Source organism: Varanus komodoensis, unplaced genomic scaffold (genome assembly GCF_004798865.1).
Source record: "Varanus komodoensis strain SLA01 unplaced genomic scaffold, ASM479886v1 scaffold27, whole genome shotgun sequence".
NCBI lineage: Eukaryota > Metazoa > Chordata > Lepidosauria > Squamata > Varanidae > Varanus > Varanus komodoensis.
Window position 1 is genome coordinate 9,738,472 of NW_025335701.1, and position 22,086 is coordinate 9,760,557.

At 51.9% G+C, this 22,086-nt stretch overlaps 1 protein-coding gene and 1 pseudogene across 1 annotated transcript in view; both read left to right on the top strand.

Moving 5' to 3' along the window:
- Positions 1 to 22,086, top strand: part of CPNE2 (copine 2) — a 95,544-nt gene that overhangs the window by 72,850 nt on the left and 608 nt on the right. Inside the window, exons 11-15 of the mRNA XM_044434043.1 lie at positions 1,710 to 1,843; positions 3,546 to 3,600; positions 8,675 to 8,726; positions 10,812 to 10,945; positions 21,101 to 21,337. Coding sequence (XP_044289978.1) covers positions 1,710 to 1,843; positions 3,546 to 3,600; positions 8,675 to 8,726; positions 10,812 to 10,945; positions 21,101 to 21,337 — 612 coding nt within the window. The remainder of the gene's footprint in view (positions 1 to 1,709; positions 1,844 to 3,545; positions 3,601 to 8,674; positions 8,727 to 10,811; positions 10,946 to 21,100; positions 21,338 to 22,086) is intronic.
- On the top strand, positions 17,475 to 19,885 carry LOC123025386 (annotated as a pseudogene).

Below are 22,086 nucleotides of genomic sequence, written 5' to 3' on the forward strand. Positions count from 1 at the left end.
CCTGAACTATTGCATAAAGGTTTGCTGGCACAAACACAGGAAATAATTTATTTGGACAGCAGATAAAGGAGTGCTGAAAGCTGGAAGTGTCTGTCCAAAACTTGTGCAACGAAAGAGCTGTGTGGTTTCTCTTGCAGCGGAGTTAGCAAGTATTGGCATTCTGCAATGACTCTGTACTGTCTAAGCAGGCAGCAATTGCTTAGCCTTGGACAAGGTGAGCCCGGGACCCTTTATTGTTGCTACAGCTCCATCACTGTGCAGGATGCGGGAGAAAGAGGAAGCCGGGAGATCTCTGAGCTTGCAGGCTAAAATCACAGAGCTTGCAGGCTAAAATGAAATGCTAGGAAGGCAATAGAAGCTGGGTGGGTGATGGAGGTGGCAGGATCCATGGTGAAAACATAGAAACATAGAAACAGAGCAAGTCAGAACGGGTCTCCCTGGCCATCTAGTCTAACCCCCGGCTCCAGCCAGCTCCGCTCACAACATGCCCACCATCTGCATGTCCAGCCTATCTGTGAACACCCTCACTGATGGGGCCTCAACGACCTCTTGTGGAAGCCTATTCCACACCCTCGGGGTCCTGACTGTCAGGAAGAGCCCTGGGGGACCCTGCTTGTCACTGGCCGCCATCCCGATGATTCCCCACTAATGGTTACCCTCTGCTTTCGGCCAGTCACCCATGCCCTAATCCACTGGACAGTGCTTTGGTGTATCCCAAAATTCCTCAGTTTCTCCACCAGGATACCATGGGGCATGTTGTCAAAGGCCTTGCTGAAATCCAGGTATACCACATCCACGGCATCCCCTCCATCTAGCCACCTCGAAACCTTGTCCTAGATTCCACAAGGTTTGTCTGGCAGGACCTGTTTTTGCGGAAGCCGTGTTGCATGGCTGCCAGCCTCCCTTCCCTTTCGAGCACCGCTAGATCTCTCTCTCAAACAGAGCTGTCCCCATTTTTATATTCCTTGGTTTCGGGACACAGTGGAGTTGGGTACATGCGTGCACACTCTGGCCAGTTTCAGCCTGGACGGCAAATTAGATTGTTAGAGGCAAGCTGTTCAGGAAGTTCTAAGTTTGCAGAAAGCTCAGTGGAAGCCAGGAAATAGAAACTGCGACTGAATGGGGTGGGGGAGGATGGGGAGAGACAAGGGAGGAAAGAATTCCGGAAAGGGGCTGAACAGCTGGGACCGGAGACCTTGCTGAGAGAGTGCTGGACTTGCGCACGTAAGATGCCCCTTGGATGAAGCAGGAAAGTAACCTGGTTAGGTTGCATGGGAACAATTATCCCTGGTTATTTTGTTACATTTAAAAAAATATTTTCTGTGTGTATATCCATTCCGTTGTTAAAACTTTTTCTTATTAACATTTTTCAGCAGTAAAATGTGAACCTTCTTTGTTGGAAAAGCCTATTATTTTAGGCTGCCCCCCCGCCAACCACTGCAAGCTCGTTTTTAGAGAAGGATGGTGAACAATTCCAGGCATCTGGAGGGCTCAAGTTTAGGAAAGGAGGTGGCAGCAGGAGAAAATTGGCATTTTTGTTTGCATCAGAATCAGTATTCCAGGTTTTGTTTTGTTTTGTTTAAGGATTTTTCCAGGAAAAACTGCCTGGTCAGAATTTTTTTTTTATTAGATTTGTTTGGAAGCTGGCCGATAATCCATGGAGCTGCTGCAGGGCATGGTTTCTAACGAGTCTGGATCTTGCGCTGCAGGTTGGCATTGACTTCACGGCCTCCAATGGGAACCCTCGGGACCCCACCTCGCTGCACTATATCAACCCCATGGGGACAAACGAGTACCTCTCAGCTATCTGGGCAGTGGGACAGATCATCCAGGACTACGACACGTGAGTGCTGCTTCCCGGAGGCCCCCGGGAACGTCTTGCGGTGTGAGACTCTGCCCTGGCGTGCCGTGTGGAGGACAGCTCAGGCCTGCAGCCGTCTGCCGTGCTCTTTTCCTAGCAATACTTCCGAGCCCCGTGCGCCTCCCGTCTTCCGAAACTCAAAAAAGGGCGTGGGGGTGGGCCGTCTGGCTGTCATCAAGAAAAGGTCTGAAGACCACGTCTCCCCTTGCTCACCAGCCCCAAAGGGATTGTCCAGGCCACCTGACCGGTTGACCGGCAATCAAATACCATATTTTGTGGCCTTTTGTAACGTTTATATCCCAATCCTCACCTGTGGTATATTACACTGCTGGGCTATAAACAAACTAGTTTGTGTGTTGTCTTTAGATGCCATTCATTGCCACAGTCTTTGGACGGCTTACAAAGAATAAACAGAAAACAGACAGACAACACACTGCATCCGACCATTAATGATAAAATCAAAGATAAAACCAATTAAATATGAAAATGTTATGAAAATTAAAAGGTTTTCGCCTGAAGCTGAATAGAATGAAGCGATGGTGCCAGGCAAACCTCTCTGGGGAGCATGTTTCAAAGTTGGGGTGCCACCACCAAAAAGCCCTTCTCCAGGTAGCTATGCTCCTAATTTCCTTCAAATTTCCTACCTCTGCCTCTGATCTCAAGGGAGGGGGCCAGCACATGGGGAAGGAGGCACTCCTACTGTAATGTGCTCTACATGGGGCTGCCCTTGAAGACAGTCCAGGTACTTCAGTTGGTTCAGAATAGAGCAGCCAGGATGTGAACGGGGACTGGCTGGTTTTCACGTATAATGCTGGTCCTCTATCAGCTACACTGGCTACCAGTTGAAGTCCAAGCCCAATATAAGGTGCTGGTCATGACCTATAAAGCCCTAAACAGCTTGGGTCTGGGGTACCTGAAGGAGCAGCTTCTCCCCATGTGCCCTCCTGCCCCTTGAGATCTGAGGCGGAGGTCCTTCTTTGGGAGACTAGGAGGGTGGCTACCCAGAGAAGGGCCTTCTCTGTGGTGGCACCCTGGTTATGGAATACACTCCCCAGAGAGGTTCATCTGGTACCAACACTGTATTCTTTTTGGTGTCAGGCCAAAACCCTTTTATTTTCCCAGTATTTTAAGTTTTAGATTGTTATTTTAATTGGGGTTTTATTGTATAGAAATGATGCTTGTTTTATTGTAAGACCGTCCTGAGACTATTTTGAAGCGGATGGTATTGAAACGTTTTAAATATGACAAATACATGCTTTACTTGATATATCAGGTAAAAAGGCAAAGAAGATAGAAAGAATAAAATACATAATTTAAAACAAAACGTTAAGAAAAATGGGCCGGTCAAGCAACAGCTTGTGCATTCCTCATGGGCTTTGGAAACAGACAGGCATTGAAATGCTGGATCTGGTATTTAAGAGAGAGAACTATGTAAAATATGGGAGCCCTGCTTGGGAAATGGTAGGGACTCCAGTGCAGAAGGAGACCTAATCCATGTCCTTTGAACCTAGCGGAATAAGATGTTCTCCGCATCTCTCTTGAACTTTCAGCATTTACTTGGGCGGCAGAAGGTTTCTTTTCATGGCTGAGTCCTTGGGTTTTGCACTGGCAAGGAGAAGGGAAGAGGTCAGCATTGACTGTGTCCCCTGTTTTCTCAACATTTTTTCTTCTGATCCTTTTGTAGAGATAAAATGTTTCCTGCCTTGGGATTTGGTGCCCAGTTGCCCCCAGACTGGAAGGTAAACGTGGTCCGTTGCGGTCTACTTTTTCATGCCCGTAGCACGGATGGAGTGCGCATTTCAGTGATTTCTACTTGTTTTGGTCTCAAATGGCATGAACAGGAAGCTGACTCTACTAGGAGATCAAAGCTAAAAGGTTCTGACAGCCAAGAGTGGATCGCACCTGTGTTCCCAATGGAGAGGTGTAGTGTACAGTCCCTGGCCCCGCAGAATTCTGGGAGTTGTGGTCCAGGGGCCTCTGAAGGCCACCAGCTTGGGGAAGGGGACTAGGAGTCCACCCAAGCTTCAGCCAGAGGTGAAATTCAACTCCTTCCAGGGGATACGCCCATGGCTGTTCTGCCTGAGGAGTCCGACTCCCCAGGTCTCCTAGCGTAGGGGTCCCCTTGGCATTGCCCACCCCTGGAGCGCCAGCCGCTCAGGGGAACTGGATTCCTTCAGCCGAGCCAGGACATTCGCTCCCCCCGGGGCAGGCCGAAGTGCCTTCTGTGTCCTGGTTGAGGGACCCTCTTTTACTCTTGGCTGCTGCCCAACGGCCAGGAGGCCCAGTAGAAATCCGCGGGCATTGATTCTCCTGCTCCAGTGTAGCAAAGATGCCAGATCGTTGTGTTGTGAATGGAACCACTGGTTCTGATCCATACAGGTTCAGGCCTGGGAGTGACTCATCCCCTCCTGAAGTATCCGATGTTGTGTCTGCCTGTCATTATCCTCCTGTCCAATCCATTCAGTAAACATCTTTCCATCTCAAAAGTGTCCAATTTGCTTTTTCAGAGGCTCGGAATATCAAAGGCTGGCATTTTAATGGGGTTTAAAACAAAGCGAGGGGAGTCAAGTGGATGGCAGCTGCTTGTTTCTGAGCCTTTGAATTAGGAGGTGTGGTTTTTTCCTGCCCAGATACGTTAAAAGTGGTGATCTGGGGTTACGGCAGGTGGGCACCTCTCTGCTCAAGAGAGCTGCCCATTTCAGCATTGAGAAGGAATAATCGCTCCGATCTAACCAGTATTTGCCACCTGATTAATTGGTGAGGATGAAAACAAACAAACAGGCTAAGGCTGGGCTACCCGAAAGCTCTCTCGCTGCACCAGCCACTGTGGCACATGGGATTGTGCTCGGTGGGACAGAATCCTCACTTTGCATGGAGGGTGTGGGACAGTCCTCTCTTTTACAGGGGAAAGCCCTTTATCCCAAGGCTGTCCTGTCCAATCCCAGTTTAAGCACCAAGAATCCTCTGAACCACACTTGGCGCACAAATCACAGCCCAAACAGGCCGGTTCATGGGGCAGCTGGTTGCCACCTTCCCTGCTGTGGTCGTGTGCACAGTATTTCTGTTGTAATTGTAAGAAGTATTCCAAATTTGCCCTATGCACCCAAACTAGCACATGCAAACTTTTCCTCGTTTGCATTTCCTCTTTTGGGGCAATTCATTTGTGGCTGCCCCAAAAGCACAGTACCTCTATGAACCGTGGCCATGGCCAATTGAAACCTATTAGTCAGACAAGTAACCAGCTTATCTTTTTAGAAGGGCTTAATGATTCACTTTCTATGCCCCATCTGTCTGTCTGTATCTCTCTTTCTATAGATTTGCCAGAGAAAGACAGTTAATGCTCTGTCTATCTGACTTAATCTTCAGCCAGACAACTGCATGATCTTTTCCTGGTGTCTCTGATGCATTGCTAGAGATTAGCTGACATAGAAACAGGGATAAACTCTTGGTTTTTCTCTTTTAGAGAAAGGTGATGGCTGGATATCTGTCAGGAGCAGGTAGAAAAACAAGAAGCTCTTCTTTATCTTAGCTTAGGAATTCTTCTGCACGGAAGGACTTGGAGGGTGGGGGTCTGGAATGATAGGCTGCTTCGGGAGCCCTGTTTGAACTGTGAAATGGCTCATAAAACAAACCTTTTAAAGTGCTCGAGAAAAGAGGACTGAGGGAAGAGCTGATAGCACGCTATAATTACTTGAAAGGCTGCCACAGAGAGGAAGGACAAGGCCTCTTCTCCATCATCCCCAAGTGCAGGACACGGAATCACGGGCTCAAGTTGCAGGAAGCCGGGTTCCAGCTGGACCTCAGGAAGGGCTTCCTGGCTGTTGGAGCGTTACAGCAGTGGAACCCATGGCCTCGGGAGGTGGCGGGCTCTCCCACACTGAGGCATTCAAGGCGCAACTGGGCAGCGTCCGAGAGGGATGGTTGAAGTCCTGCCCTGAGCGGGGGGCTGGGCCCGGTGGCCCTTTGGCCCCTTCCAACCCTACTTTTCTAGGATTTAAAGATGAAAGTGTTCCTGAGCGGGGGGGGGGGGGCGAATGGAGCAGAAGAGACAATGGGAGGGATCTTTCCCCCGAGGACAAATGTCACATCCTTGGGAGACCGGTGCTTCGTGCTGAAGTTCCTGTGTTTTGCCTCTCAGGCTTACCTGGTCTTGTATCGGTCCGGCTTTTGGGTGAGTCCGACCCACTGAATGGAATTTCACAACCAAGTAGCTATTTCCTCCCGCTGTCCCCAGCTACGATTCGGGAAGAAATAAATTCACTTGTATCTCGTCAGCTTTTCTTAGGCATATTTTCCTTAGATACCCCAACAGGATAACATCTGCTTCTCTTCCACAAGTGTATAGTTTGACTTCTCATGCAGTTTTGTGTTTGGTTACTTGCATGATAAACTGGACACATACAAGAGTACAGCTAATCAAGTACCTCCCCCCCCCCATCTGATGCATCTGTCTTGAGTTTAGCTGGGGAATTTTCATCTTTCCCATGGCAGGCTCCTGAGTCAGTAAGAGATTCAGTCAGCTCACAGCCCTTTGTTTATTCTTTAATTATACTGCCATTTATTAAAAATCTCATGATGGCTTACCGAAAAATATCAAAAAATTAAATCAGCGTTAAATGATGGAACACTTCTGCTGGAAAGCCTTTGTCAGAACCCAAATGGTTCAAAGGTCCTACGTTCAAAATGTGAACATTAATGTCTAGAGCCCTGACCGGCTTGGGGTCCGGTCAGGTTTTCTAAGGAAGCGCCTGTTCCCGTAAATGCCAGCCTGGCCCCTAAAATTGTCACCTGAGCTCCTCCTCAGGAAGCCTGCTCTGGAGGAAGTAAGGAGGGTGCTGCAAGAAGAAGGGCCTTCCTAGTGGTGGTGCCAACTCCGGAATCACCTCCCCAGAGAGGTTCGCCTGGCACCTTCGCTACTCGGTGCCAGGTAAAGCCCTTTCTATTAGCCCAATAGTTCAAGTAACTTTTGGAGAATTTTGAAATACGGCATTTATTGTATTTTAGTGCTACTGGCCCTGGCTTATTTTGAATCGTGACTGCTGTGGGTTTTTCTTGTGTTGTTATTCTCTTGTGGCAAGCATTTATGCTAGATTTATTACTATTGTTCCACTGTGTGTTGCTGTTGTTTTAAATTTCTGTAAGTTGCCCAGAGAGTAAGCCCAGGTTATGAGCGGGGTAGAAATTTAATAAATATAAACGATCAGACAGGAACATCATGTGAAGTTCTGTTTCTTCTTTATGAAAATCATTGCTTAGGAGAGCTGTGCAGCTCATGAGGAAAATGTGGAAATGCAAATAACTATTTTGGATAAATGTTTGCAAGGCAGCCTATCATTCGGGTTGGTGCAGGAGTCTTGCACGGTGGCAAGGCTTCTGAGGCAAATATTTCTCACAATCCTCAGCAGACTGGGGCTCGCTGCTATGCATTTTTAGACAGCAAAAAGTCAATCTGCTCCTGACAGTCCCCAGCCAGGTCCTCGGGCCAGGGGACTTTTTCTGTAAACATGTTTAGGATGGTGCAGTGCCTTTCGATGTATTTTTTTTCAAATTTCAGGATTGGACTTCATAAAATTTTCAGTGCCCCATGCTGGTTATTTTTAAACAGAATTGGCCGGTTTTAGTCCCCTTCCTTCATGTTTGATCTTCATCTTTGCTACATCCATAACCCCACGACTGGCCACCTGCATGTCCAAAGGGTGGCCTGTAACGAAGCCCAAATGAGGCTCTTCGGAATGGGAGACCCGAATAGAAACGGGGTTGATCATGAAAGATAAGAGACGTATAAATCATTGTGCTTTGTTCTCTTGATGTCCTCGTTGCCATGGCACTGCAGAAAGCTTTCAGAGAGTGTATATGAATAAGATCCTCGGCACGCAAAGAGTCATGTTCAAAATGTCAGAGAACATCTTGAAATGCAAACCACGCCATACGGAAAACGTCTAGAAGATTTCTCTGAGCTGGTTGGAGGGAAAGACCACGACAACCCTTAGATCAGAATCCATCCATGCAAAGAAGGAGTGTTGGAACTCAGACGGTGGGTGAAACCTGGCTGGCCAGATGGGGTAGTACGTTAGGCTCCACCCCTCTTGCTGTGGGACCACCCACACTGAAATGCAGCATCTGAGTCCACCTCCAAAACGGAATTTGTTCCCCCACCTAAAAGAGGTTCAACGCCCTGATGCTTCATTTCAGAAGTGGAGGCATCTCCTATCTGTTGGAAGCCAAGTTGCATCCGCCTGGCCAGTTCCTGATTCCTCGTCAACACCCCTTTTCTTTGCTGCTCCCTTCCCACCAGCTTTCTTGAAAACCATTTCAAATGTTTTCTAAAAATAGGGGATTCTGAGACAAGGAGGCCCGTGTTTGATGTGAGAGCCTGTCCTGGACCCTCACAGAGTGATCTTGTCCAGGGCTTCAACCAGCCTGAAAGAGGGTCCCAGTTGTGCAGATCGAAGCGGGCTGGGCTGGGCTGGGCTGGGCGAATTGAGGACAGGAGAGGGCAAAATGGCTTGGCCGTTGCTGTCGAAGACCCACTCCCGGCAGGTGAAGGCCGCTACAAGGGTTGCTTCGGCTTGGATCAGTGCAGGTGCTGGGAGTTTTGAACATTTCTTGCAGGCGAGTCAGGATGAGGGCCTACTTTTTCATGTTCACTGCCACACCCCTGATATTAAATAAGTGCCAGATCTGTCATGCAAGCAGAATGTGGGGGGAGCAACGAAAGACTTGCCTGGAAAGTCTGGTGCCAGGCCTGCTTCAGGAGCAGTTTGCAAGAGGATTAAATTCAACCCCTGCTTTTTCTTTATTTTCCCTTTCTAGGTTTCTCATGAGTTTGCCATTAACTTCAACCCTACCAACCCTTTTTGTCTTGGTAAGTAAACACATGAGCAAGATCCCAGGGGTTTCCGGCCACTCAGGAAGACGCAGACCCTCTTATTCACCCTTGCAGCTGATGGAGAAAGAGAAGGGCCTTAGGGATGGCGAGATTACTGCAAGAAAGGGGCATGCCGGGAGTGGAAGACCCCCTTTTCTGCCTGAACTTGCCTAGGATTGCAAGTGTATGCAATTTAAGCTGCAATCCTACAGAACTGAGGACTGAACCTCTTTCCACCTCAGGGCCAAATTCAGTTTTGGAAAAGTGATTAGTCGTTAGATGCCAGTGCCGGTTAGGGCCAAATGTCCAAAATGACAGTCTGTTTTTGTGTAAAGACTGGGCTTCCCCGGGAGGTGGTTGAGGCCCCATCGGGGAGGGTGTTCAAGGACAGGCTGGACATGCACACAGTGGGCATGTCGTGAGTAGAGCCAGCTGGAGCCGGGGGTCAGACTAGATGGCCCGGGAGGCCCCTTCTGACCCACTCTGTTTCTGTGTTTCAAGAAAGAAGAGGTGGGCCATGGAATGTCCAAACATTCCATCCACACTGCGTCCTGTACCCCATGGTGAGGACTTGCCAATTCCAGATCCACCAGAATCCTACTCTCTAGACTCAGATGATGATAAAGATGAGGAGCAGGATGCAGCTGATCGAGGGCTGTTGATGTCAGTGGACCCAAACTTCACCCCACTATATGCTCGTCCTGGACCACTTCTGATTTCACAGAGTGAACTAAATTTGGAATAGTTGGTGTGGCACCATTCTCATTGCTACATCACATTTTGCAGAAAAGTTATGGAGCATAATCACACATCCCCCTTGTAATTTTGAATTATTTTGATGCAATTTTGACCTGAAGCTGCATCTTGGAAACTGGAGCCAATTAATACTCAGGACTTAATTTTCCTTTATTAGTGACCCAATTCTGGTAAAATGTAGCTACTTTCATTTCTGAGACTTTCTCCTTGTAGACAAGTGTAATTGGACACCTAGGGATGAAAACTTAACAGAGTCACTAGATGGTTTTATCGCTTGCCAGTTCAGGTAGGCATTTAAATAGATCCAAACAGAACACTGTGTCTTTTTCTTCTCCCTCTCCCGTGTTTGTCTTCTGTATTTCTTCTGCACTCATCTGGATGAGTTCTCCTACTGCCATTTCTCCTTCTCATAGCTAACCTGGCATCTTCTTTGGACCAGAACTAGGCATGTGAAGGATCTCATGCCTTTTAGGGAAGTAAAGTCTGCAACAGGAGACTGGATTGAGATTGTGGGGTTGGGAGAAAACGTTCCAATCTTCATGCAGCCTGAGCTCACTGTGTTTTCTCAGTGTTCTAAGTGTAGAGTATTTACTAAGAGAACGAAATTCTGCCCTGGGGATGGGAGAAGCTGCTCTTCTGCACCCTTAGTCCACCTGGCCTAATGCTGGCCACGCTAATTGGCAGCCTGGCTTGCCAAGGGCATTTTTGCAGCCCTGCTTGGATCTTGCTGAGGATCAAACCTTGATCTTTCTGCTTGCAAAGCAGATTCTCTGCCACTAGCCATGCCTTCTCCTTCTGTATCATCCAGTTATTGATACACACTGTAGCAGAATCAAAACATAATAAAAATAGAGCTCCATGAGTGTTTGCAAAGCAACATCAAAAACATACAAGCAAGTCGGTTGCTGAAGAGGTTTCAATTGGCTTAGTGTGGTTTGTTCCTTTCATTGTTGTCTTTTAATCCCTATTTCGTTCGTAATGTTTACTCTGTTCTAAGCTGACTTAAGGCACCTTTTTAAGTGGGAAACCAGGATATGAATGAAGAAATGGAATATATATTTAAAAAAAAATCTCTGCTCCAAGGACCTTACCAACTTAAGTTCCAGCTGCAGAGGGGACCAAAGCAAGAGGAGGGCTTGGAGTGGCAAGGCTATGAAAGGAAAAATTAAACAAACGCAGGGCATTTTTAGGGGTGAAGTTCTGGGAATGCAATGCTGATGAATCAAAATAGCTTGCCTTGGGAAAAGGAAGGCAGGCTCTTGGGGACTGATGTCCCGTCAAGAAGCTGCAGAACTCACCGTGCATCTTTCCTCCACTGCTCCAAAGGTGTGGATGGCATCGCCCAGGCCTACTCCACCTGCCTGCCTCACATACGCTTCTACGGACCAACCAACTTCTCCCCCATCATTAACCACGTGGCCCGGTTTGCAGCCCAGGCGACCCAGCAGGAATCCGCAGCCGTAAGTGCCGGCGCGTTTTCTCTTCTCTTTTTCTCCTCTCGCGCTGGTCCTGGGATGTCAGTGGAAAAGCTCGTTCGCAGCTTGGCGTCTTTCAGCTTCTGGGGAGCAGAAGTTGCCAGAAGAAGTGTTGGGAAGAGGCCCACTGCACTGCACAGCCCAAAGGGAGTCTTTGCTCGCTGGGTCCTGCAAAACGACTCGCTGACCAGGTGCAGACGCGTGGCTGTTGCTGCAGAAGAGTGTGTGCGGGAATGTGGGGTGAGGGATGCAGCCCCACCGTCCCTGTTTACTCTCTCTGCTTTTGGATCCTTGATGCTGGCAAATGCCTCTCCCATTTTGTCCCCCAAGTTTTGCTCGAGGGAGATCCCCTTTTTCAAAGCTGTCCTGAGTGCAACTTTAGAACGCGAGTCTCTGATGGCGGCATCTTGTTTCTGGAGTTCATCCATGCACAAGGCAGGTGCACGAACACTGGGCAACATGCAGGGCGTGTTTTGTAGCTCCATGTATGCAGGAGAAAAGGACTGGGAGGTTGCTGAGTTCCCCTCTTGCCCACAGAGGCTTTGGGTCCCTGGCCAGGCGGGCGCATCCTTGCGTCAAACGATCCCACTTGCTGCAGTGTTCAGGAAAGAAGAAAAAACCTTGCGCGGGTGTCAAGGGTGCGGTGCTCTCTGTTTCTTTAGCCACTGCGTAGGTCGGGGAACCAAATGTCGAGGTGAAAGCAGTGGGGTGGGGGTGGTTCTTGGTCCAGAATTCTGCTGGAGGCTTTGTGCAAATTTCCTAGTCTGTGCTCCATTTCCTGCAACTGCAATTCCAGGAATCTTGTGCAGAATCTATAACCTTTTGTGCCCTGGGTTGGTGGTGTTGACAGGGAACTGCTTGGTGAATGTGGACATCACTTGTTTTAAGTCATATGTACGCTCTTTGTGTCTGATTTATAGAATCACAGAAAGGTAGAGTTGGAAGGGGCCATGAAGGCCACTGGGTCCAACCCTCTGCTGTTGCCGGACACCAATTTACACCATCAGGTTCAAGAATCTTTGCAGGGAGAGGGCAAATTAAAGGCCTAGACCAGAACAAAAGATCCATTTTCCAATGTGAATTGCTTTGAACCGACGCATTAAGCAAAGGAATCTGCAAAGTGTAATGTGCAGGCAGAGAACGCATGGCCCTGTGGCTGGCTGGGAGGGAGGATACTGGGGATTGTAGTTCAAGATACTGGAGGACGATGCTGTCCTGCAGAAGTTGAAATGGGCACCTGAAATAAAGACACGGGTTTTAGCTCTTCTCCCGAGTGAGATGCAGGGCTGGCAAGCCAGGGCATGATGCATTTTTTGAAAATGATCTGTTCCAGAGAAGGCAGGGAGGAGGGCCTGGTGTTCAGAGCAAAGGTGTGCATGAGTAAGGGAAGCGTATCCCTTCCCTCTGTGGTTTACCTCCTGCAGGTAGCCTGGGCTGGATTTGTTGTGTCTGGTTCTTTCTGCTCCTCCTTGACGAATCAGCCCTTCTGGTAGTTGCCTTCAGACCAGGCTTCCGCTCAGATAAGATGCCTTCCTTGTGCGAGTTTTGGGATGCACTTATGTGTTCCCCATAGCAACGAAGGAGCCAATCAGCCCTTGAGGAAAAGAAAGCGGGAAGAATCTACTAGAGAATCAAAGCCAGAGCTGGACTGCTAGCTATGGGCTGGACCACTGGTGCCGAGGACCGTGTCCAAGGCAACGCACCCACAAATGCATTAATAATCAAGATGATTACTTGATGGGTGCTCGATTGCTCTTGATGATGTTCTTGATGACGTTCGCTGTCGCGTTATCGCCCTCTGCTACCTGGCCATGTTTGTTTTCTGTGGGCGAAAGGAGTGTTTGTTCTGTGTTTGCCAGCTGTCCCTGATGAAGGGCTTTTCGGGTCCTTGCCTTCGCCTCTTGGTGACCTATCATGCCCGCTTGGGATAATGGTAGCCAGTCCACGCAGGATCAGTCTGCCCGATCTTCATCGCAGAGACCTCTTCCCGTGATGCATGGCAAGAGCTCCAGTCTCGCTCGTCATTCATCCCTCCTCTCATTCACACTGGCCAGCCCAGGTCATTGGGTCGCTCCTAGAAGGATAGCATCAGAGAAGAGTAGAGCTGGAAGGGGCCTGGAAGGCCATGGAGTCCAACCCTCTGCAGGTTAAGGCATCTCTGACAGAGGGTTGCCAAGCCCCCTCTTGAATGCCCCCAGGGTGGGGGAGCCCACCACCTCCCCAGGCCGCTGGTTGCATTGCTGTGCAGCTCTGACAGTCAGGAAGTTTCCCCTGCTATCTGGCTCCCTGCAACCTGAGCCCATTGTTCCGTGCCCTGCACCCTGGGCTGAACGGGAGGGGATCTTGCCCTTCCCCTCTGACAGCCTTGCAGGCACTTGAAGCGGGTGGTCCTGTCTCCCCTCAGGCCTCTCTCCTCAGGCTCAACATGCCCCGATCTCCCACAGGGCTGGGTTTCCAGTCCCTGGATCCTCGTTGTTGCTGCCTGCATCTTTCTTGAAGTGCTGCCCGGAACTGGACACAGGATTCCAAATGAGGCCGAGCCGGTGCTGAACAGGGGAGAGCAACGCCTTGCATTATCTGCAACCGATGTGTTCCATTAATGCAGCCCGGTGCAGCAGTAGCTTTGCTGGCAGCCACATCCCGTGGCCGGCTGCAGCTTAGTCGATGCACCGCATGGTAGGTGAGCATGTGCTCCAGGCACCAGCACTGACATGCCTTCTATGCACAAGCTGCGCTTGGCCAGCCCTGGCCAGTTCTTGAACTCCCCAGCGGTGCTCTCTGCTCCCGGATGCACGAGGTGGCGAGAACCCCGTGGCCTCCATCCCCTCGTCCGGCCTGCGTTCCCCAGCAGCAGCACTCTGGCACGGCCATCACCAGGCCCCCCTGTGCTCCCAGTGGATGCTGCTAGGTCAGGACGGTCTGTTGATTTCTTTTATTTATTGAGGCCTCTTAATAGATACAGTTCCCTGCATCCAGATGGTTGAAGGAGATACGGATTGTATCTGGTTAAGGGAGGAAGCATAAAGGACAAAAGTGAGCTCAAACAGACGGAAGGGCGAGGCAGGAGCTCGGTGGACTCAGAAAGAACTGCAAAGGCTCTTTGAGGAGGTCTGGCAAGGAAGGGCTTTATGGCAGGGGATTAGTTGCAGTTTTGCATCATTGCCGTCCAGCACGAGTGGAGGGCAGGGCAGTGCTCACTCATGCCTTCGGGCCTTGCGGGAGGCAGGCTGAGGGAAGGGGATCGCTGGGGGAAACTCTGCCGCTCTCTGGTGAAGTCCCAGTGCTGGTAACTTCTGGCAGTTTATGATAGAAGGGGTGGTGGTGGCCAGTTCCCCATTAAGTCACCATTCAGCCAGAGAAACCCAGCCGCCTGCGCAGAAGTTAGTCTGGAAGGGACCTAGGAAGAGCCACTGCCCTTAGGCGCACAGCTCGGTGCTACGGTATAATGCAGATCAATTCCCATCATCTGTAGGTGTGTCTAGGAAAGGATCCTGATTCAGACCTTGCAGCTGGCACACAGAGCTGAAGGGAGGATGGATCTCCACAACCACAAGACCTAGAAACTTGTTTGTGTGTATTTAATGACAGCGGCTGCCGACTTCTCTGCTAATACCCAGGTCTTGGGCACGTTGTGGTTTCATGTTGTGCTTTCTGCGAGTCTGTAGCAAACAGCTGAGCTGAACTGAATTGCTGCCTTTGAAGGACTCTTGCTTGTTAAACGCCCCCCGCCCCCCCCGCCGAGGAGGGCCAGGGCGGATTTGGAGTTGCGAACGGTGATTGCAATGGGTGGTGCGTATAAATGGAAGCCATTGACTTTCCTTGCCTGCGCAGAGGGTCTTTCAAAGAAGCAACATCAATCCCTTGGGGGGAATTAGATGTAATTACTAATGTATTTAAGTCTGCGCATTTTAATCTGTGTACTAGACGAGTGAGTGATGTCCGTGGCATGTTGTTATATCCTTGAATGCTTTATCAGGAAGGGTGCAAGGAAGAAAAAAGCTAGAAGAGGACAGATTTGGCTGGATTTATTTAGTATTTTATTTCTAATCGGGCGCATAACCAGCACTGTGAGCAGATATTTTGGAACTTTGATCCGAACAGGGAAATAATGGCTTTGTTTATTAACCTTTTGTTTTTTAAAAATATGCACACTGCCTTTCATCGAAACTGCCATGGCAGCTGACACAAATTAATACTAAAGCATGATACAAATTAACCTCAGATACGATAACGATAACAGAAGCACCATGAAAAGAACAATTAAACAAGAAACTGCAGAAATGAGGGCATGTCACAGCTGGGGCAATAAAACAGCTGGGTGTGTGTCCTTGGAGAAAACATCCGAAAATGGGAAGCTGCCACTGAAAAGGCCCTGTCTCTAGCTGCCGCCCCTTTGCTTCTGCTGCTGTGGGCAAATCAGAGAAGGCCTTTAGAAAGAAGATGGATGGATGGATAATTCTATACAGATTCCAGTGGCTTACTTATTTCGTACATCTAAAGCAGCAGTCCTCAAACTTTTTCAATAGGAGGCCAGTTGAAAGGCTGCGGTGAGTCGGGTGCACGCGAGGCGGTGGCTCGCTTGCTCGGAGATCTCCCAGTGAGTCCAGAACCATCTCTGGGCGAGCAAGCCACCGCTCCCTGCCCGTGCAGCAAGCGGCAGTGCGGGCCGAATGGATGGCCATGGCGGGCCGGATCCGTCCCACGTGCCGTACTTTGAGGGCCCGTGTTCTAAAAGCTCAAGGCAATTAACAGGAGCCATTGACACAAAAATCCAATTAGAATGGAATGCCTAAGATGCCTAATGCACATTCAGACGCCCTCCTTGTCCCAGCCTGACCTGCTGGTTCCCAGGAGCTGGAAGCCACTTGGGTGTTCCTTGCGTCTCATGATGCTTTGCAGCCTCCAGCTCTGAAACTGGGGGCATGCCATCCATGTCGCCGTCACCTAACCTCACCCACCACATCAGGATGGCTCAGGCGGCACACTCGGCTGGACAAGTTTCTTCTCCGCTGCCCAGACTTAGCATGCAAGTGTGGTTTCACTGCCATTCTCCATCACCAGGGTCCTTCCGGGAGCAAGGTGTGGGCATGGGCCATCTCAGAAGCTCAGTCCGCTGAGGATCCACCGTGTGACTCTGAACGCACTTGCAACTGTGCACACGGATCCACACGGCGCTTGGCGTGCTTGCACCCAGTTGTGCAAAGGACTCGCACGTTCCCATGGGTGCAGCTTCAAAGGCCCAAGTCCCGTGGCAGGCCTTTAATCACGCAGAACCATCCGTAGGGAATCTTCCAAACCGTCTCAGACAGTTGGCAAACGGCCTCCCCATCTCCTCCCCAGCCCCCTGTCCCGTGCAGCACCTTGAAACAAATCGAGGCTGAAAAGGCTCCTCTTCTCGGCTTCCACTCCCCTTACTTGCCTCTCCAGGATTCCGAAGCCACCCAAGTGCAGAGGAAGGAACTGGGCATGGCGATGCCATGAGGAAGGCATGCTCTAGTTGCGGGGAGGGGGGCATTGCGAGCCCAGCAGAGCAACCCGCAGTGGAGGCTTTCCACTACATCTCTGTGTGAGTCATTCTCCTGGCGCCTCCCCCTTCTCCATCGGGGAACAGGCAACTCGGTTGCTCATGCAGACCTAGGGCTTTCAGGCGGCCGACTGCATCACGCCGCGAGTCACCATATCAGAAGTGTTCCTTCTGTGTTAAGCCCCGTGCAAGCCGCTTGGGCAAGGGCCGAAGCACTGAAGGGAGGGGGCTTGGGCTGGACTGTAGCTCCATTGGGCAGGGGCTGCTGCAGCTGCCGCCCACCCGCCCAGGACACATGCTTAGGAAGCAAGTGGTGATGCCGCCGGTCGGGGAAGTCCTGAAGCAGGCGCACGACTGGCCTGGCGGAAGAGCAAGCTACCTGCCGTGCTCCTGGTCACTGGGCAGGGCCGTGGCAGCGTGTGGCGGCGGACTGGCCTTGCGCGCAGGCCTCAGGCCTCCATCATCAGCGCGTCCAAGTAGTTCTAGAAAGGCCTTGGAGAACAAATGCCACCTGGCATGAACTGGGCAAGGCAAAGCGGCCCACCTAGGCCTTCCTGGGCATCTGTTATGGTCCCTCCCACTTTGCCTCTCTCTCTCGCCTGCTCTCCTTTTAAGCAAGTCTCTCCTTACCAGCTGGGACCACTTCAAAACCAAGTGTGTGGCTGGACCGTGCCCACGGGCTTTCCATCCCACGGATGGGCCACCTGTGGGCTGCAGGGACGCCCGGAGGAAATCCTTCCGCTGCAGGGCTGCCACCCCGGCCCATCTGCCTGGGGGGCTGTTGGCCCAGAGTGCTGGCCCTGCTGGAGGAGGGACCGGTCCCCGTGCACCTTACAATCCAGTTCATAGAACCCCAGTGATAAAAGGGGATGTTCTGTAAGAATAGAAGAGCAGCGCAGGATCAGGCCGAGGCCCAGCCAGGCCAGCATTCTGCTTGCACAGCGGCTAGCCAGCTGTCCCCGGCATCGTGGTGGTGGGCCTCGGGCGGCCATGGGTTCCTGCTCCCGGGAACGGCGTCGGAGGAGAAACGTTCCAGATCTGAGGAGCGAACGAGTCGGAGGAGGAGAAGGGAGCGGGAGGGCAGCTCCGAGGAAGAGGGCCCAAGATGTCAGAAAAGGAAAGGAAAAAGTGGGGACCGTCACCACGAGAAACACAAGACATGTTCGTTGCGCTCCCAGGACCACTTTCCTGCTTCACATTCTTCTCCAGAAAAAAGAGGCCACAACAGTGCGTGGAGGAGGAAGAAAAGCCGGAAGCAAGCGTTCTGAGTCAAGCCGTCTGTTTCCTTGGAGATGTCGTCCTCGCCCTCCCAGGCACAGAGCTCCAGGGAAGACCTGGATGGACAGCTCAGCCTCCAGGAGCGGCTGAGGCAGAAGGAAGGGACAAACAGCAGCGGGAGTTGATGAAGGCGCTCGAGGCACCTGAAGAGCAACGGGCCCGCCGCCCCGCCAAGAAGGAGGCCAAGGAATGGAAGAAGCGGGAGAAGATGGGGTGGGGGGAAGAGTCTATGGGTTACGCCAGCACTGACAATCCCTTTGGAGACAGCAACCTGCTGGGTGCTTTCATTTAGAGCAAGGCTCTTGAAAAGAAGGGCACTGGCCACCTGGAAGAAAAGGAGTTGAAGGACCGGAATAAGCGGATCCAGGAGGAAAACCGCCTGGAGCCGCAGAAGGTGAAGCAGCTGCACTTGGAGCGGGAGCAGAAGGCCATGAGGGAGCAAGAGCTGGAAATGCTGCAGTGGGGGAAAGAGGCTGAGCATTTCAAGACAGGGGAGGAGCACGAGGACAACTTCCACCTTCAACAAGCCAAGCTGCGCTTCAAAATCCGGATCCGAGATGGACGAGCAAAGCCCATCGACCTGCTAGCAAAGTACATCAGCGCCGAGGAGGACGACCTGGCCGTGGAGATGCACAAGCCGTATGCTTTCCTGAACAGACTCACTGTCTCAGACATGGAGGATTTGCGGGGGGACAGCCAGGTTTACATGGAGCTAGAGCGAGGGGAAAATGTGCATTTCTGGAGAGATACGACCATCATCACCGAAGATGCAATAGCCAAGCTCCGGAAGTTGGAGGCTTCTGGGAAAGGACCGGGTGAGTGCCGAGAGGGGGTGAATGCCTCAGGCAGCTCTGGCGTGCAGTCAGTCTTCAAGGGAAGATGTTCAGCCAGCTGCAGGTCATCTACCAGGGGTCTGAGGGCAAGATCCACGCCGGGGGCCCCAGCCTCGACATCGGCTACTGGGAGACCCTGCTGCAGCAGCTGAAGGCCTACATGACCCGTGCCAGGCTGAGGGAGCAGCACCAGGACGTCCTGTGCCAGAAGCTGTACGAACTGAAGCAGGAGCAAGGCGTGGAGAGTGAGCCCGTTCCCCGTCACCAAGAAGGAGCCACTGTCCCCCGGCGCTGGCAGCAGTCAGAGGCTGGAGCTAGAGGAGAGCACCCCAGTACAGCCGGGTCCCTCTTCCGCCGAGTCCGCGGCTGAGCCAGAGCCTGAGGCCAAAGCCGAGGGAGATGGGGGGGCCGTGCTGATGGAGGAGGACCTCGTCCAGCAAAGCCTGGATGATTACGACGCCGGCCAGTACAGCCCCCAGCTGCTGACCTCCCACGACCTGCCCTTCGACACCCACGTGGTGGAAGCCAGCAAGGACCTCCAGTGCCTGTGGCTCTCCCGGCAGCAGCTGCAGGTCACAGGTGACGCCAGCAAGGGCACCGAGGACATTTTCTTCCACCACGCCAAGGAAGGCATGGGGGCAGACGTTGGTGCAGTTCAGCGTGGGGATGCCCCTGACGGGCGAGGCCTACCTCTGGGCTGACAGGTAGCGCCCTCGCAAGCCGCGCTTCTTCAACCGGGTCCATACGGCTTCGAGTGGAACAAATACAACCAGACCCACGACGACTTTGACAACCCCCCGCCCAAGATCGTGCAGGGCTACAAGTTCAACATCTTCTACCCAGATCTGATCAATAAAGGCTCCACACCCGAGTACTTTTTGGAGGCCTGTCCGGACAACAAGGACTTTGCCACCCTGCGCTTCCACGCTGGCCCACCGTACGAGGACATCGCCTTCAAGATCGTCAACCATGAATGGGAGTATTCCCACCGCCACGGATTCCGCTGCCAGTTTGCCAACGGCATCTTCCAACTCTGGTTCCACTGCAAGCGCTACCGCTACCGGCAGTGATGTGGAGAGGGCAGGATTTGCTAGGCGCCGGCACCGGTGGGGGGGAGCGGATCGGTGCCAGCAGCCTTTGACCAAAACCAAGAGGGCAGCAAGCACAGAGAGGACTACCTTTCTGACACCCAGCAACTGGATTCCTCCGGTTACTTGCAAGTGGGACCCATTTCTTACCATACGAACGCTCGCTCTGTGGTCCCAACCGAACCCCTTGCAGCAGCTTCTCCAGTTCCAAATGCGCGGGGGGGCGGGGGGGACATAGTTCATCTTCCAGACACCAGATGGTGCTGTTTTCCCACCTACTCGTTAGGGCTCTTGAATATCTTTTATAACTGTTTCTTAAGAATCTATTAATCTGGGTGACTTTCTCCTGTGAAAAGCATCCAGTTTGTAATAAAATTTATACTGCTGAAAAAAAAAAAGGCAGCCTGGGGTCAGACTAGATGGCCCGGGAGGTCCCTTCTGACTCGCGCTGTTTCTGTTTCTATATTTCCTGCAAGCGGGACGGGAGAGCTACAGCACTCTGCTACCCATGTTCCCCAGACACTGGTGCATGTAGGCATCTTGCCCCAATCCTGGAAGATAGCATGTAGCCATCAGGTCAAATGGCCCTTGATAGCCACCTCCTCCAGAAAGTCCCCCTTGAAAGCCATCCAACTTGGTGGCCATCCCTACGTCCCTTGGAGGCGAGTTCCATCATTTCACTTTGCATTGTGTAAAGTCCTTCCTTCGATCTGTCCTGAATCCCCCACCCATCAGCTTCTTTGTTAGAAGAAGAAGAATGTCTCCCTTCCACTTTTCCTGCATCAGCATAATTCTGCACACCTCTTTACTTCTTAAAAGATGCTTGATTTCAGCACCGTTTGTGAAAAGCTTGTTTCTGTAGACCGCATCAAAGTTCTCACTCAGGTTGGGGTGGAACGCTGGAACCCAGGTACAAGTGTTTTTGCAAGGGGCAGAAAAATGTGGGTGCTGAGAAAAGTCTTCCCAGAATGCTAGGAGATGCATAAAAGCACGACTGTGCCATTCACTGGCTCGCTGGGGCTCGCGTGGGATCACGCCCCCGGATCGTGCCTCCTAGGCTAGGCCAGCGAGTCTCCAATTCCTCCACTCGTGACATCGTCAAATTCTGGCCTCTAGAGCTACGTGCTGCAGTTTGCCTCATGGACGAGTCACAGAAGAGTTTTCTGGCATAGGAAGCTGCACTGCACGTTGATTCCATGGCCGAGCGTTGCCCACAGTGACTAGGAAGAGCCGCTTGCCAGCAATTCGAGCTTGTCTAAAGGAGACGCCGGGGACTGAACCGGGCACCTTCTGCATTGCAGAGCGAGGCCTCTGCCTCTGCGCCATGGCTGCCCCACTTCCAGAGCAGCTCTCCATCCCGCACCGTGATGCGAACGCACCGGCATCTGGGGTCTGACTGTGCGCTTTTCCTTTCCAGCAATACTTCATCCTGCTGATCATCACTGACGGAGTCATCAGCGACATGGATGAGACGCGCCACGCCGTGGTGCAGGCGTCCAAGCTGCCCATGTCCATCATCATCGTTGGGGTTGGGAACGCAGACTTCGCGGCCATGGAGTTCCTGGACGCCGACACCCGCATGCTCCGATCCTACACGGGAGAGGAGGCCGTGCGCGACATCGTCCAGTTCGTGCCGTTCCGCGAATTCCGCAGCGTGAGTGCAGCAGGGGGCCAGGGCGGAAGCAGAGCCCGGGCAGGGCAACACGGCCGCTGCAGTGCGCAACTCCAGGGCGCATGTGCCTTCCAGAAGGCTCCTTCTCAGCCTCAGGAGCAATGGTCACAATACTCCCAGGGGTGCCTTGTTTGAAGCACCCCCCCCCCCCCCAAAAGCAGTTGGCTGGCAGCCATCCATCCAAGACACGCATCTGTTCTATGCAATCAGATTTTCTTCCTGGAATTAAAAAAGGGCGTCTTGGGAGAGAGCACCCGCTTCTGGAGATCATTCACTCGCAGTGGGGCGGTGGCAGGAATGGAATCCACGTAGCTTTAGGATACCCTGGGAAGGAGCCACTGCTCAATAGAGCATTGTTTTATTTTATTTTCGATTTATATCCTGCCTTTTTCCTACAAAGGGCTCAAGGCAGCTTACATCATTCTCTTCCTCCACCTTATCCCCACAACAACCCTGTGAGGGAGGCTGGGCTGAGAGTCTGTGACTGGCCCAAAGTCACCCAGTTGGCTCCATGGCCAAGCGGGGACTCGAACCCGGATCGTCTGAGTCCCAGTCCTGTGCTCTTCACTACGCCACACTGCGCAACTCACAGCTGAATGTCTGCATGACCCCCCCCCCCCAGAAGAGCATGGATGGAGGCCGTGCCGCCACCTTCTCCCCGGGCTCCCTTGCATTCACAAGGTGGCAGTGGAGGCCCCAGGCCCTCAGCTGGGATGGGCGCAGAAGCCTCC